At 38.2% G+C, this 15,857-nt stretch overlaps 1 protein-coding gene across 1 annotated transcript; it reads left to right on the top strand.

Annotated features, from left to right (window-relative positions):
- The first annotated feature begins 6,673 nt into the window (after positions 1 to 6,673).
- On the top strand, positions 6,674 to 7,051 carry LOC124616398 (transcription factor Adf-1-like). Its single transcript, XM_047144703.1, has one exon. It carries the CDS (start codon positions 6,674 to 6,676, stop codon positions 7,049 to 7,051), a length of 378 nt encoding a protein of 125 aa, XP_047000659.1.
- Positions 7,052 to 15,857: the final 8,806 nt, after the last annotated feature.

The following is a 15,857-nucleotide window of genomic DNA, read 5'->3' as shown; positions in this document are numbered from 1 at the left end:
AATTTTCATGTGCAACATCACGACTGGGAACAAAATAACCAGAACCAAAAATTCTTCTGGAGAAAACCAATTCAAAAAGGAAGCAAAAAGAAACCGGAATTTACGGAAAATTTTGAAAATACACTATTCGTTTCATCGCAGCAAAGGTAGGACCTCTACGCAACTGCTTGCTTATCTATGCTTGGTAGCGTCTCTGGCGTAATAATTAGAATTCTTGAATTTCCTTTTCTAAATGCATTGTACTGAATTTTTCAGAAATTTTTCGTAATTAGTTACAAGACAAAAGTTTGAAGTTTTTTGTGTTACAACATTTCGTGCGTCATAAAAGTAGATAAATAACGCTTGACGACACGTAAATCGCATGTTTAAATTCACGAAACAATATGTTTCAATTTTCTGTTTTCCAAAATTTTTAATTGTAATATTCAAACAAAATAACACAAAAATCAGTTTCCATTATTGTTGACAATGGCGAAAGCGCAATGAGCCAAGATGGCGTGCAATTGCAGGATAGCACATCTGAAGTATCAGCGCCATGTCTTCCACACTCAGAAGTATTAAGTAGTTGAGAGATGAACATAACCGAAGTAACAAGAGCTAGTGAACTTTAACAGAGCTCTAACTGTGATGATACGTTGATGACGATAGATGAAACTACATCATGTATCTCCCCAAGCAACATTCCGTTCGCAGAGGAAAACATAGAAAGCGCAGATAACATGATTTTTGACGACACTTTACCATCACCCATCACACGAAATTCAAATGTTGATTTGCAGAGTACAGTCGCCAACAACCAAAGTACATTAAATAGCAGCCAAAATGACGCACTTGCCGCGATACTTCAAAAACTGGATAGTGTGAACACCAATTACACCAGTTTGCTTGCAGACATAAAAAATATAAACACCAATTTGCGAACGGGCATAAATACAAAATTTGACAGTTTGTTGCAAAACCTTACCATAGTCACCCAACACATAAACCACATAAAACAAGAGCAAAAACAAGTTTTAAGAGATTTTCAGGATATAGTCACACATTTAAAGACATGCAAAAACAGCTAAACCAGATGTACTTTCTAAAGTAGACAATGACAATACGGCCATAAAACAGAAATTAGACACTCTTAACGAGCAGAATGATACAGTAGAGCAGCAAATAAAAGCGATGAAAGACACACACACGAACTTGGAAGCTACACAAATATAATTAACTTCCGCAGTAAAGACCATCTCAACCGTAATAAACAAACTGCACAAGGATTACGAAAATATACCAGCAGCAAGAGATGAACTCACTATAAAAGTAGCATCACTTGAAATCGAATCAGTCTGTGCCAAAAAGGAAAGAGACTAAATTAATGAAAATTTATCTGGCGTAATTTCACAAGCTGAAGCAGGTACTTTACACAAAACCAGTACCGCAGCAGAAAAGGTAGTGAAGGAATGTAAATTAATCAGTGATGTAGTTGAAAGGGTTATTCAGCAAAAGGAAAATGACATTTTCTACAAAGCGGACACCAATTTGCAAGCTACAGAGCACAGGATACGCAACTACTTAGGTGAAACTGATACAGAGACACAAGTTGTACACATAAACAAAGTGCCAGCCACAGCAAACCAAAGTAATGTATGCCCACAGATCATTACAAACCCTACAAACAATGCCAATTGTAATGGCAGAATGCAGAGTGTAAGTTTACAGAGCATAACACCAGAACCAGTATCTACGAGAAGTGTAAATAATTATGACAACTGTGTAAACACAGCACAAAATGCGAACAGCTTGTCCACTATATTTGCTGACGAAGGTCTATTAAGACACCGTCAATTTCCAACGTTTACGAGTGAAGGTAAGAAGATGAATCCTGTTGTGTTTTTAGTGCTTTTCGACATGTTATTCCTACAAATTGGACGGAAGCACAAAAGATCAGGTTTGTCGTTGGGTACATGCAAGGCGATGTACTTTGGAGGGCGGCCGAGGTAGCTGAGCGTTGTACCACATATTTACAGTTTGAACTGGCATTTCTTGTCAAATATTGGTCAGAAGACGTACAGGAGAGACTTAGGCGAGAGGTTTTTAACCCCACCCCTTTTAATAGCAAATGTGGTAGCTTGCGAAGCTATTTTGAGAAATATCTCAACAAAACACGTTATCGGACAAATCCTATTTCTCATGTGGATCTTTTAAAAAAATTTAAAAAGTCGTTTGCCATCACACATTCGTAAAATTTAATACTATGCCTGAGCATGACACAGAATTTTTCTATCCATTTTAGAGTCAATTGACCTAATCTATGAAGAGAAAGTAGTAACAAATAGGGCGTCAGGCAGCCAAACACCACAACAACGTAACTTGATGGTCAGTACAAAATGCCGGACACAAACAAACAGCAAAGCTGGTACGCACAACCACAAGGATATATCAACCATGGTAATGGATACGGGAATGGAAATGGCAGGAAGAAGAGATTTAAACAAAACTTTCCTTATAAGAGGAACGATTACCATCCACAAGCTAATTTTAATCCCTCCTCTCAAAATTAGGCACCGCGTATAAATAAAAAGTCAGCCGTACCAGTGGCCGGCGCGGCAACAGCAATAACGTACAACACGCCGTACCACAGACAACCTTTGCGCAGCAAAATCGTAACACAGCAACATTTCACAACAGCCAAATGAACACACGAGAAAGCATGACGGGAAGTGGAAATGATACACACTGGAGAAACAATGTACATCTACATGTACGTGATTACTGTGCTATTCACACTAAAGTGCCTGGCAAAGGGTTCAATGAAGCACCGTCAAGCTGTCTCTCTACCGCTCCACTCTCGAACGTCACCCGGGGTAAAACGAGCACTTAAATTTTTCTGTGCGAGCCCTGATTTCTCTTATTTTATCGTGATGATCATTTCTCCCTATGTAGGTGGGTGCCAACAGAATGTTTTCCCAATCGGATGAGAGAACTGGTGATTCAAATTTCAGGAGAAGATCCCGTCGCAAGAAAAAACGCCTTTGTTTTAATGATTGCCACTCCAATTCATGTATCATGTCTGTGACACTATCTCCACTATTTCGCGATAATACAAAACAAGCTGCCCTTCTTTGTACTTTTTGATGTCATCCGTCATCCCCACATGATGCGGATCCCACACCGCACTGCATACTACAGAATAGGGTCGTCCCATGGTGTAAGCAGTCTCTTTAGTACACCTGTTGCACGTTCTGAGTGTTCTGCCAGTGAACCGCGGTCTTTGGTTTGCTCTACCCACAATGTTATCTATGTAATAGTTCCAATTTATGTTATTTGTAATTGTAATACCTAAGTATTTAATTGCATTTACAGCCTTGTGTGACTTTGTGTGACTTACCACGTAATCGAAATTTAGCTGATTTCTTTTAGTACTCATGTGAACAACTTCGCACTTTTCATTATTCAGGGTGAATTGCCACTTTTCGCACTTTTGCTCTCTTTGTTATTGATCGCATAGCAACTAATATATTGATAAATGGATGAGATAAAATATGTTGCTACGAAAGGAGCCCTGAAATACTTTTTAGGGATGCTGTGCTGTGACTTTCTTTTGGATCATTAATTTTCAACCAAACAAAATATATTATGTTCTTATTATTCTGGATCTGGCTTTCTATAAAAGGAACATTGGTAACTTTACAGTTATTGAAAAGGTTACTGAAAATTATTTCGTTATCAATACTGATGTTACAGTACGCAATGTTTGTTCAACATCAAAATTTTGCAGTGGATTTTTGTTAACATTAAAACACCAATAAGTACCACGACTAACACGAGAACATGAGACTACTATCAGAGAAAAAATGTTTTTACTATAATGTTTGCCAGACCACAACTATGCACGGCAAGATTTCTTTTATGTCATGAAGGTAAATTATCTTTTTGCACTGTTAATAATGTAACATCATCCGCAATCCGTGTCCACCTGTAAAACACATCATAAAATCTGCTGCTCTGCCTACAATCCCGAAAGCTGAAAGAAATAATTTTCAGTTCACTATTATCTGTCCGCTTCTTTGCAATATGATTGGTTGCATTTAATGCAGTTTGAATGCGCCGCGGCACAGGCTCGTTCGTTCGTAGCGCAGCTCTGCACCATGAATAATATTTAAATAGCTGAAAATCTCTTACAAGGATGGGATAAAATACCAGGCGAGCTTATTGCAAGTCATAATGCAAGTTTTCACTAAGTAACTCTATTCTAAACATTTAGACAGATTAAATTCTTATACACCTTTACAGATCAATGCCTAATGGCGTCCTTCTCTCAATCTTGACAAAAGAATGCTACACAAGCTTATAATATTGCGTCACAGGCTCTTCCTACTCACGTAACTCCTAAAAGACGACAGAGAAATTAATGCTCAGTCACTACTATTTATACTCGGTTTAATGCATTGGCATCTTTGTTTGATATTTAATAAGTATCATCTGAGACGGTTCCAGTACTCACCGACACAGATATTCTCTTTAAAAAATCGATACATCATTCTATACAAGTAAAAATATGAGACACAATGGTTTCTTTTTATTACATAAAGTTCACACAATCATTGTCCATCCAGAAATAAAATTATAATCATCCAGTTCAATTTTTTTTTTACCACATATAATATGTGTTTTGCCAGGAGATGTTACAACGCCCCCTGGCAGCAATTGACTAACGTTAAGAGTGTTCGGCAATATGCTGCCACTAACGTCCGTTTCGTCATTGTTTCTCACCTTATTTGGGATATTCATTATTGACTTTGTTTGCTCTTTTGCACTATTGTTTTATTTACACTGTTTATGGTTTTCTCACACTTTGCAAGGTGGCTGTAAATCTAGTCCCAGGGTCATTACAGTTTTCTCGCTCCCCCATTTGGGCTATGTGCGGTCAGGAAACCTGGGAAAACTGCGCCGGAACCATCGTCATCTCGCCTGGTTTGCAGTAAAATGCAGTCTGATTGTCCATCAAATAAGGTTGACATTTATCAAATGTTCATAGATAAAGTGTCACACACGAAAGTTATTGATGACAAAATGTTAAACTTTTAGTCCCCTTTTTGAAAATGTACCTTATACACTCCTCCACATTCGTGATAATGTTTGATTTTATGTTCCGTGTAACATAGAAAGTCAATCATTAAATAGTTTTACAGTCCGCTGGGGTGGCGACGGAGTGTTGGGGTGGCGGCCACGCAGTCGCAAACCGCGCCGAACCATTCACCAATGTCGGCATGTTGCAGTCCTTCCCGCGACCGCCTGGCTGGCGGCACAGCACCCATCTCTGCTTCTCCGCGTGGCTTCCCGTAACAACGCATGGAACAAATATTCCACAACGGGGTACTGTCTTTAAGGGAATGGGTTATTAGCTGTGGAAGAAAATGCAACTTGGTTAAAAGCGTTTATTGTTCAGTAAGCCGTCGTTTCGCTGGTCTGCACAGAATGTTTTGGCGTGATAATGAATTGCTTGTGGCTTCACAACTGAATCGCACTGTGACACTGCTATTTAGGGTTCGTCACACGCACGTTGTGCTACACACTTTCATTTGTTCTCATGGTCGATGTGCAGCCAGAGCGTCTCTCAACAACCGAAAATGTTTCGGATCACACATGCTAAATGATTCCGTCAAGCAATGTTTGTTTTAATGGACTCCAAACGGGTCACTATCTACCATTTTTATACACAGTAAATTTATTGTTTGACTTATACCGACGTATATATTGTGCAGATCCAACAGTCATTTTCTGTCCCTGCTACACACAATATTTCGTACTAGATTGGTTATGCACACAGTTTATTTTCAATGTTAACAACTTTTCTTTGCATAATCACTCTCATCTATATTGAGTCCATTGTGGTTACCATGTTCATTACACACTTTTAGTATTGTTACTAGGCATATATGGCTTGTTTGTAATTATTTAAAAGTGTGTGATTTTTGGTACATAGATTTCTTTTCCTTTTTCTGTGTAGCTTGTTAGGTTATCACCCATCTAGCAAACAGATTTTACCATGTGCATGACAGCTGGACTTGGGCATATTGCTCAATAAATACTTCATTTAGTGTTAGAATTTTTTTAATGATCTGTCCTATGGGACTATAGTATAGTTTCCACATAGATTGACTTGATTCGCGTACTGCGTGATTAACTTTCAAGGATGTGTACCAAGTACACAGGCTTCAATTGAACTATCATTACATACAAAGTGTAGTTTACACGAAACAGGTTTGTCTTTGATTGAATTCCGCTCCAGCGTCGTTCTCAAGGTACATTTACACTGGGATACATGTATCGCGACATGTATGAGCGACATGTCAATTTGACATGTCACGATACATCACCTCATACAAAAATTCACGGAACTTGTATGCGGACCCTCGAGCTCATACATGTCGCGTATACATTTTGTATATCGCTTTTTGGCCATATACGCGACATGTATGAGCGACATTTTAAGAACTCGCGCATGCGCAGTACTATCATTTCCTGTCGTCTTGTCGCCTGCCGCTTATTTTGAAGTTTAGCGCATGCGTAGTACCAGGCTCTTTGGCGGCTGTTTTGAGTTTTGGAGCTGCCGACTGTCGTTTGTTGTGTAGTTATTTGTGTATTTTGTCGTGTGTTGTGCCCGCGTGTTTTAAAACTTGCGATGACTTCTTGGTTCAAACAAAATACACTGCATTTTATAGAGGCAGTGCGCAGGCATCCCTGTATATGGGATGTGAAAATACGAGACTATAAGAACACTCACAAAAGGTACGACGAGTGGGAGGAAATTGCCAAGGCATTTAACGTGTCAAGGAAGGAATGTGAGGACAAGTGGCATAATTTAAAAAGCCAATATAGTCGCGAGTTAGCGAAACGGAAGAGCAGCAAAGGAAGTGGAAGTGCTACAAGCAAAGTGTACCACACTTCATGGTATGCTTTTGAAAGTATGCAGTTCGTAAGAGACAATTACAAACCACTCTCTCATAGGAGCACACATGAAGTAGTACCAGTAAGTAAATTTGTTATATTATTTTATTAATCATATATTTGGCAACATTTTTTCGTGCTAATGCTTTACATAATGTGAATATTTACAATTTCACTGAAAAACATGATTCTCCATTCTGCTATGGTTTGAAGTCCTGAATACTGCAGAAGAATAGAGCATATTACTTTATGTCATCATTTAACAATGATGTGCAACTTATTTTCCATACTGCTATGGGATGGAGCCCTGAATACTGCAGAAGTATTCAGCATATTCTCTTCTGTTGTCATTCAGCAATGAAGTTCTTCGGCCAGTTCTGGGCAGTGGCTCCAGCACAGTAGGGGTTTCCCTCCAGGACCCAGGTATTACGTTGCCATCATCTCCCTCTCTGTCGTATGTTCCTGCTGGACAATAACTTTGAGATTTTCTGTTTTGAAGAAAATTATGTAAATAAACACAGGCTAGTGCCACCACTGTAGCTTTCCCCGGACTGAGAAGCATTTGCTTCCTCAGCACTCTGTAAACAGCATTTATAATCCCAAATACATTTTCTATTACTCTTCTTGCCCTGCATGCTCTATAGTTAAAAATACGTTGCCAACTATTTTTTTCATGCAGACCTGGAAATGGTTTCACAATATTTTCCTCTAGGCCAAAGGCTTCGTCAGCGACGAAAACATATGGAACAGGCTTTCTCCTACCAGGAAGAGGAGTTGATGGTGGTATATTTAGAGTTTTTGTTTCTAACATTTTGTAAAATGTGGTGTCTTTAAGGACACCACCATCTGAAATCCTCCCCTGCGTGCCAACATCAGCGTAAATTATTCTATAATTAGCATCAGCAATTGCTAGCAAAACAATGCTGAAGCGCTCTTTATAATTAAAATAAACTGTTCCACTGTTGGGTGGTGCCACAATGTCAATGTGCCTCCCATCTATAGCTCCCAAACACCTGGGGAAATTCCATTTTTCTTCATATTCTTTGGCAATTTTCAGCCATTCCTCTGCAGTAGCAGGAAGCTGGAAAGAAAATTGTTACTCTTTTAATTTAATTTACGCATGGACACTCAAAGAAATTCTAAATACATTAAGATACTTTGATTATAATGTATGTATAACATATAGCTCACTTTGCCTTAGAAATGTGTTATGTATTTTAAAGGTCATGGAAGCCCCAGCCAGAGAAGGAGAAGGAAGCATTAGTTTCCCTTTCGATGTCACAGAAATGGAGGAGGTGACATTTGCCACGCCCCCAGAAGACATTGTGGAAGTGGAAACCACTCCACTCATCTCTGTGCCTCCACATGAAAGTGGATGTGCAACCGTGCCACCCTGTACCACTCCAAGTCCGAGTGGAAGTGGTAGATCAAGTGCACTGAAGAGAGCCAGGAGAGACCTGGATGAAGACCGAGAAGGTCTTTTACAGACCTTAAGAAAAGTTGGCGACAATTTAGCAGGCAGGAAAAGGGACCAGTTTACCCACTTGGGTGACTTGGTCGCCAATAAGCTCAGATTTCTGTATGAAAATGGCCATACTACAATTATGGCAAGACTTGAGAACGGAATCTACAGATGTTTTCAGGAGGCAAACGATGAACTAATAAATGCAAATGCAACATAATTTATGTATTCTTTAAAAACATGTATAAACGTTGAAATATGCATGTAATGTGCTGTCAAGTACTATTTAATAAAACTAAATACAAATTAATGTTGTTGGATATCTTTACTGTGAAGAAAGTGTCCTCAGAAATTGTGATATTGTATTACTGAGTGAAGCATGTCAGTCGATCCAAAGAACTAAAAGCTAACCCATTTCAGCAAAATTTGAGAAATTTATGCTGAAAAAGGTATGTGCCGTTAAAATTTTAGTTCCTATTCCAGCATCCTCACGTGGTTATGTTGGCAACATCAACGGCGCGGTAGAAAATTTGTGCTGCTGTTCCTGGTTGACAGTTACTTGTATGTACCCTCGTCCGCTCGTTAAAAGTAAATGCCCTCGTAAAACGAAGATTTCATGACAAAACATTTGCATTGTCGCGCGATTACTAATGCCAACGACTCACACACGATTGTCGGCATTAGCATCCGTTGCCAACATTATCACGCGAGGCCGCCGGAATAATAGCAAAAAACTGATATACGCGCCAGATGCATGAAAAAATTATATAATGTATTACATACTCTGATATATATATATAAAACTTTTACCTTCACTTCTTGGGATAAAACTTGCACAATGGCCTCGCAAACACGAAGAATAATGTTGCATATGGCACTTTTTGATATTCTATGTAGATACATTAACGTCGAAAAGGAATCCCCAGTGGCCAAAAAACGGAGTGTTACTGCCAACTGATCCTCTGGTGGAATCGCTTCCCGAAAGTTTGTGTTGGTTTTGGACACAAGAGGAGCCACAAGTGATAACAAACCGCGGAAATCCTCCATACTCATCCTAACATAATTTCTAAAATATGCGCCATCCTCTAGCGTTAATTCGCGGGAAACTCTCTGTGCCACCATCTACGCTTCCTCCGCCTTTTCTTCCTATCATCTTCCAAAAGAGCAAGTGTACCAGCACATAAAAATGTGAAAACTTCCAAATCGTCGTCGGAAGCTATCGCACAGTGATACATATCAACCAGTGTAAACGCACGCTCATACATGTATGAGGTTGATACTTGTCAACTCATACAAATCGCGATACATGTCGCAAAGTCGCATATACATGTATCTCATACATGTGCCGATACAAATCGCAGTGTAAACGCACCTTCAGATCACTATTGGCAGTAACATTACTCCATATAATTTTTTGTACTACAAAGTCATTTTTTGTCCAGTAGAGTCCCTTTCAGGGTTCCTTAATTCTAACACAATTACACCTATTACATTGCTATATGATAACTCATCGTTAATTGTACATACTTAATACAAATGAAAAATGATTCAAGAAATTATTCATTACTTTGTCAACAATAACATTTTTCATTGCTTGATGAGCATATAGTATTTTACTGACACTAATTTCTGTAAACAAAATCTTCAATTTTCATGCAATTTCCTAGTTTATTGATTCATTTTTCATGCTATGCTTACTAATTAAATGTCTTGCTCTCTCAAAATTTTAAATACAGACAAATTCTTTCTTAAAGCTGACATACATATACTCTAAAATACAATTGAAATCTTCTTACTGCTGCTATTTACATCAGATAGGTCACTGAATAAATAATTCCACATCTTTATGTGGATACAATCCTTTTATTTTCCTTGTCTGGGGGTGTGTGCTTACAAATAGCTACATTCGTGCAGCACCTTTATTACTTCAAAGGGCCCTGAATATCTCAATTGCCACTTTCTATTTTGATTTAGGATGGCTGAGGATTTGGGGTGGTTACGAATAAGTACCATGTCCCCTAACATCTTCCGAATCTCTTTAGCCACTACTTCCCTCCTCGACCAAGGGATGGAGTAAGATGCACGACAGTACATTTTGTGTGGCATCACCTCTATGTGATAGTGGTACCTCTTGATTAATCCTGGACTGTCGGTAAATACTATAGTATATTCCGATAGCCGCTGTGTTAACTGTTGCTTTTGTGCATTGATTAAACTTTCAGATTCCTGTACTTTGGTACGAAATGCATCAACATTTGATTCAAAATTTCTGTCTTCCATACTAGGATAATAAAGATCTGTCACATATGAATAATCATCTAAGTGTAGTACCCAGGGGTTTCTACATTTGGTATTTCATAATTTCTAACGATTGCACAAGTTGCTGATCACGCTCAGTTAACTGACGATCTCTCTCAGCTTGCTAGGCAAGGGCATTTTCCGCTATCTGGCGGTGTCGCTCAGCTTGTGGACGATCACGCTCAGCTTGCTGTGCGATAAAGCTCTCAATTCTTTCGTCCTTTTCAGCTTGTTGTTGCGCAAATTTTGACTGTTAATCCATCACGCACTCTAATATTGCCTGATGTGAATACCCACCAGGCAGATTACCACTCTCTGGTTCCTGCTTTTCTGGGTGTGGTACAATTTCTTTATCTACATCTACTTGAGCACTGGTGGGCGGTGATACCACTTCTTGTGCCCCCACTCCACATTTTCACATGGTATATCCTCAAAAAGAGTACTTCTACTGCTTAATGCACCCCTTTCTACATTTCCTGCACTAACTAAGGGCTGTCCCTCAGTATCCATATTGCTCGGAAGTTGACTACGCAATTTAACCATATTCATAAATTACTTGCTCGAACACAGGATCTATCTGTTTTGCCACTTGGACACAAAATATGGTAATTTATCTACAATACACTGCATCCTAAAAGTTACTGTCTACACTCAAATTTGCCCTGTCATAAATGCTAACATCAAACTAGAGATCACTTCACAGGAGTTAAGCAACTGTGAACAGGACTACTACACTGTAGTCTTACATTCAGTTTATCTGATTTCATGTTTCGGGTGCCCCCAGATTATGTAGCTGTTACCGTTTCTCAGTAGTATCAGGATCTTTTCATCTGACCGCTTGCAGTGGTGCGTTTTTCATTCATTAATACATGGCATTAATCATGAGACACACACACACACACACACACACACACACACACACACACACACACACACACACACACACTTATATATATATATATATATATATATATATATATATATATATAAAACAATAGACAATTAAAGAAATTACATAAAACATTTATTATTTTCGTGGCCACTGCACATTCTGCCCCACACTTTTGGGCGACAGTTCTGCTCTGTAATGGTACTTTGCCTACCGTGCCTCTGCCAGAGCAAAGATGTGATTTACGATCGCGCATGCAGCAGAGCGCTGCGCTAGCGACAGATTTTGGTAAGTAATTTTGATCTTTTTTTTTACTTTTTGCGTAGGTGCTTGTTTTAACAACCAGTTCATTACTCTCTTGTTATCTTGTCTTCATACGTTTAAGACACGTATTTTTCGGCGCTGATGTTAAAGAATGATTTTAAGTGGAAATTAAAACTATATTATGAAATGAACACATGGCGTCTTTAAGTTATTTCAGTAGTGATTCGCAATGGGTGTCGCCAAATTTATAAATTAATCCAGACAGTGAGAACTGCAAGAAATTTTCATCAGATGGAGAACAAGAGGACCAACGAACAATGAAAAAAGGGACATCCTACAAGAAAATTAAGAAGTATTCCAGATGCAGCCACAAAGACTATATTATAATAGATACTACGTTTCTGACAGAATTATAAGGGAAATTTCAACTTATTTCTGATGCTATTTCCTTACAGTCGCTTTTTGTAGTGATCCCGAGCCGGTCTGCCATTCACGGTCAAATTACAGCACTATCTCAATCAATAATACGAAATCCGCCTTATCCGTAACTTATTCCATCAAAATTCAAAACCCAATCAGATTTTCTGTTTGGTATTTTCTCGGCAGAACCTCAAAGAAAGGGAACACTACAGCTCTCTTTGTTATTGCTCGCATAGCAACTAATATATTGATAAATGGATGAGATAAAATATGTTGCTACGAAAGGAGCGCTGAAATACTTTTTAGGGATGCCGTGTATAGCGTCCCCAGTGCCATATTACGAAAAGACAATATTTATAAAGAAGACATTCATAATTTGTAAGAGATTTTTTTTTCTCATGTAGCCTTAAAATAATAATTTCTCTGTGTAGGTTTAGATTGCAAAGAAATAATTTATGACAGAATGATCTAAAGAGACGCCCAGTTACACTCTTTTGTTAATTTTTTAGTCGACTTCACTTCTTCGCTTGTCTTGAATGTGTCTAGAGGGACATCTTGTGTGTGCTGACAAATGTAAGCATATTTGTATGAGTTAAACATATAATATAACTATTCAATATTATTGTGCACTTTTAATTTGTAAGAGGTGATCCCGATTTCATGTCCGCCTTCCTTGAATTAACCTGCATTCAAGTAATTTACAGCTCAACAATCGCAGCGGCCGATGCAGCCAACGACGCCATTACGTGGCGATATTAACTTATGAAAAATTAGCGGAAGCGGAAAACTCGCCCGCTATTAGCATAATATTAATTTTTCTCCACAGCCGCATGAAGTTGCAGAAATACTTAGGTTTAAGATTCTTATTTTCAGTAGCATAGCCGAGACCCAGAGCCAGGACTCTGACTACAATACAATGGTTAACGGAGGTAAGAAAAATACTCTCGCGCGTGTGTGGGCCGCAATTGTAATTAATAACTAAAGATCTTTTGCTTTAACGTCAACTGACTAGCCGAGGAAATTTATATGAAAAGTTTATTACATTGTTCAACTTAAATATCATTTTTATGAAGGCCCGCCACGTAAGTCGGCAACAATCAAAAAATAATAATAACAATAATAATATATTAAATTACGACGGCCGACGGACGCGAGACGTGCTGTGACTTTCTTTGGATCATTAATTTTCAACAAAACAAAATATATTAAGTTCTTATTATTCCGAATCTGGCTTTCTATAAAAGGAACATTGTTTCGTTACTGTAACTCGCTATAGAGTTCAACATATCTTTCTTACTTTACAGTTATTGAAAAGGTTACTGAAAATTATTTTGTTATCAATACTGATGTTACAGTACACAATGTTTGTTCAACATCAAAATTTTGCAGTGGATTTCTGTCAACATTAAAACACCAATAAGTACCATGACTAACACGAGAACATGAGACTATTGTCAGAGAAAAAATATTTTTACTATGTTTGCCAGACCAGAACTACGCACCGCAAGATTTCCTTTAAGTCATGAAGGTAAATTATCTCTTTGCACTCTTAATAATATAACATCATCCGCTACCTGCGTCCACTGCCTACAATCCAGAAAGCTGAAAAAAATAATTTTCAGTTCACTATTACCTGTCAACTTCTTTGCGGTATGATAGGTTTCACTTAATGCAGTTTCAATGCGCTGCAGTGGTGGCTCGTTCGTTTGTAGCACAGCTCTGCACCACGAATAATATTTAAATAGCTGAAAATCTCTTACAAGGGTGGGATAAAATACCAGGCTAGCTTATTCCAAATTATAATGCAAGTTTTCACTAAGTAGCTCTATTCAAAACATTTAGACAGGTTAAATTCTTACACACCTTTACAAATCAATACCTAATGGCGTCCTTCTCTCAATCTTGACAAAAGAATGCTACAAAAGCGTATAATATAGCGTCATATGCACTTCCTACCCACATAACACCAAAAAAGTCGACAGAGAAATTAATGCTCAGTCAGTACTATTTATACTCGGTTTAATGCATTTACATCTTTGTTTGATATTCAATAAATATAGTCTGTGGTGGTTCCAGTACTCGCCAACACAGATATTATCTTTAAAAATTCGATGCATAACTCTATTCAAGTATGAAACATGTCACATAATGGTTTCTATTTATTACATAAAGTTCACACAATCATTGTCCATGCAGAAATAAAATTATAATCAACCAGTTAAATTATTTTTTTTCCTTTTTCTTTTTTTTAACCACATATAGTATGTGTTTTGCCACGAGGCGTTACAGCACCATACAAATATCTTATCTAAATTATTTTGCAAGTCGTTTTGATCATCTGATGACTTTAGAAGAGGGTAAATAACAGGATCATCTGCAAACATTCTAAGACGGCTACTCTGATTGTCTTCTATGTCGTTAATATAGATCAGGAACAGTAGAGGGCCTATAACAGTTCATTGGGGAATGCCGGATATTACTTCTGTTTGATTCTATTACTTCGAACCTTGACCTTTCTTACAGGAAATCACGAATCCATTAGCACAACTAAGGCGATACTCCATAGCATGTAGTTTGGTTAGAAGACGCTTGTGAAGAACGGTGTCGAAAGCCTTCTGGAAATCTAAAAATATGGAATCAATTTGACATTCCCTGTGGATAGCACTTATTACTTCATGAGTATAAAGAGCTAGTTGTGTATCAAAAAAACGATATTTTCTGAATCCATGCTTACTATGAATGAATAAATCGTTTTGTTCGAGGTACTTCATAATGTTCTAATACAGTATATGTTCCAAAACCCTACTGCAAATTGACGTTCGTGATATAGTCCTGTAATTCAGCAGATTACTCCTACTTCCCTTTTTGGGTATTGGTGTGACTTGAGCAATTTTCCAGTCTTTAGGTACGCATCTTTCTGTGAGAGAGTGGTTGTATATAATTGCTAAATATGGAGCTATTTTATCAGCATGCTCTGAGAGGAAGCTGACTGGTATACAATCTGTACCGGAGGCCTTGCCTTTATTAAGTGATTTAAGCTCCTTCATTACTCCGAGGATATCTACTTCAATGTTTCTCGTCTTGGCAGTTGTTCTTGGTTGGAATTCAGAAATATTTACTTCATCTTCTTTGGTGAAGGAATTTCGGAAATCCTTGTTTAATAACTGCTTGTGTGGCTCTGTCATCATGTTGATTGCGTCTTGCCACTGGTGTGCTTTATGTATGACCAGAATCTCTTTGGGTTTTCTGCAGGATTTCAAGACAATTTCGTTGTGGACATCATTAAAAGCATCTCGCATTGAAGTATGCACCATATTTCGAACTTGTGTAACACTTCGCCAATCTTATCACACAGTACAACTGACAGAAGTTGTCCCGTGTACTGAAGATCACAGTACACCACAGGAAAACCCGGATCGGTCGTAGTTGAGCCCCATACTATAGACCTTATAAGCAATGGAGGCATACCAGATTTGAAAACTTGTTTCGTACGATTCGATGAACAAGGGGATATAAAAGACGATCTACACCAACATAAACTAAACTAGGCAAAAAGTACACTGGAAGAACAAGTGCAAGCAGTAA

Source organism: Schistocerca americana, chromosome 5, assembly GCF_021461395.2.
Source record: "Schistocerca americana isolate TAMUIC-IGC-003095 chromosome 5, iqSchAmer2.1, whole genome shotgun sequence".
Classification (NCBI taxonomy): Eukaryota; Metazoa; Arthropoda; class Insecta; order Orthoptera; family Acrididae; genus Schistocerca; species Schistocerca americana.
This window is presented reverse-complemented; position numbering and strand designations above follow the sequence as displayed.

What these genes read in the sequence shown, in the direction of transcription:
- LOC124616398 (XM_047144703.1), top strand. Translation starts at nt 6,674, where the DNA reads ATGACTTCTTGGTTCAAACAAAATACACTGCATTTTATAGAGGCAGTG.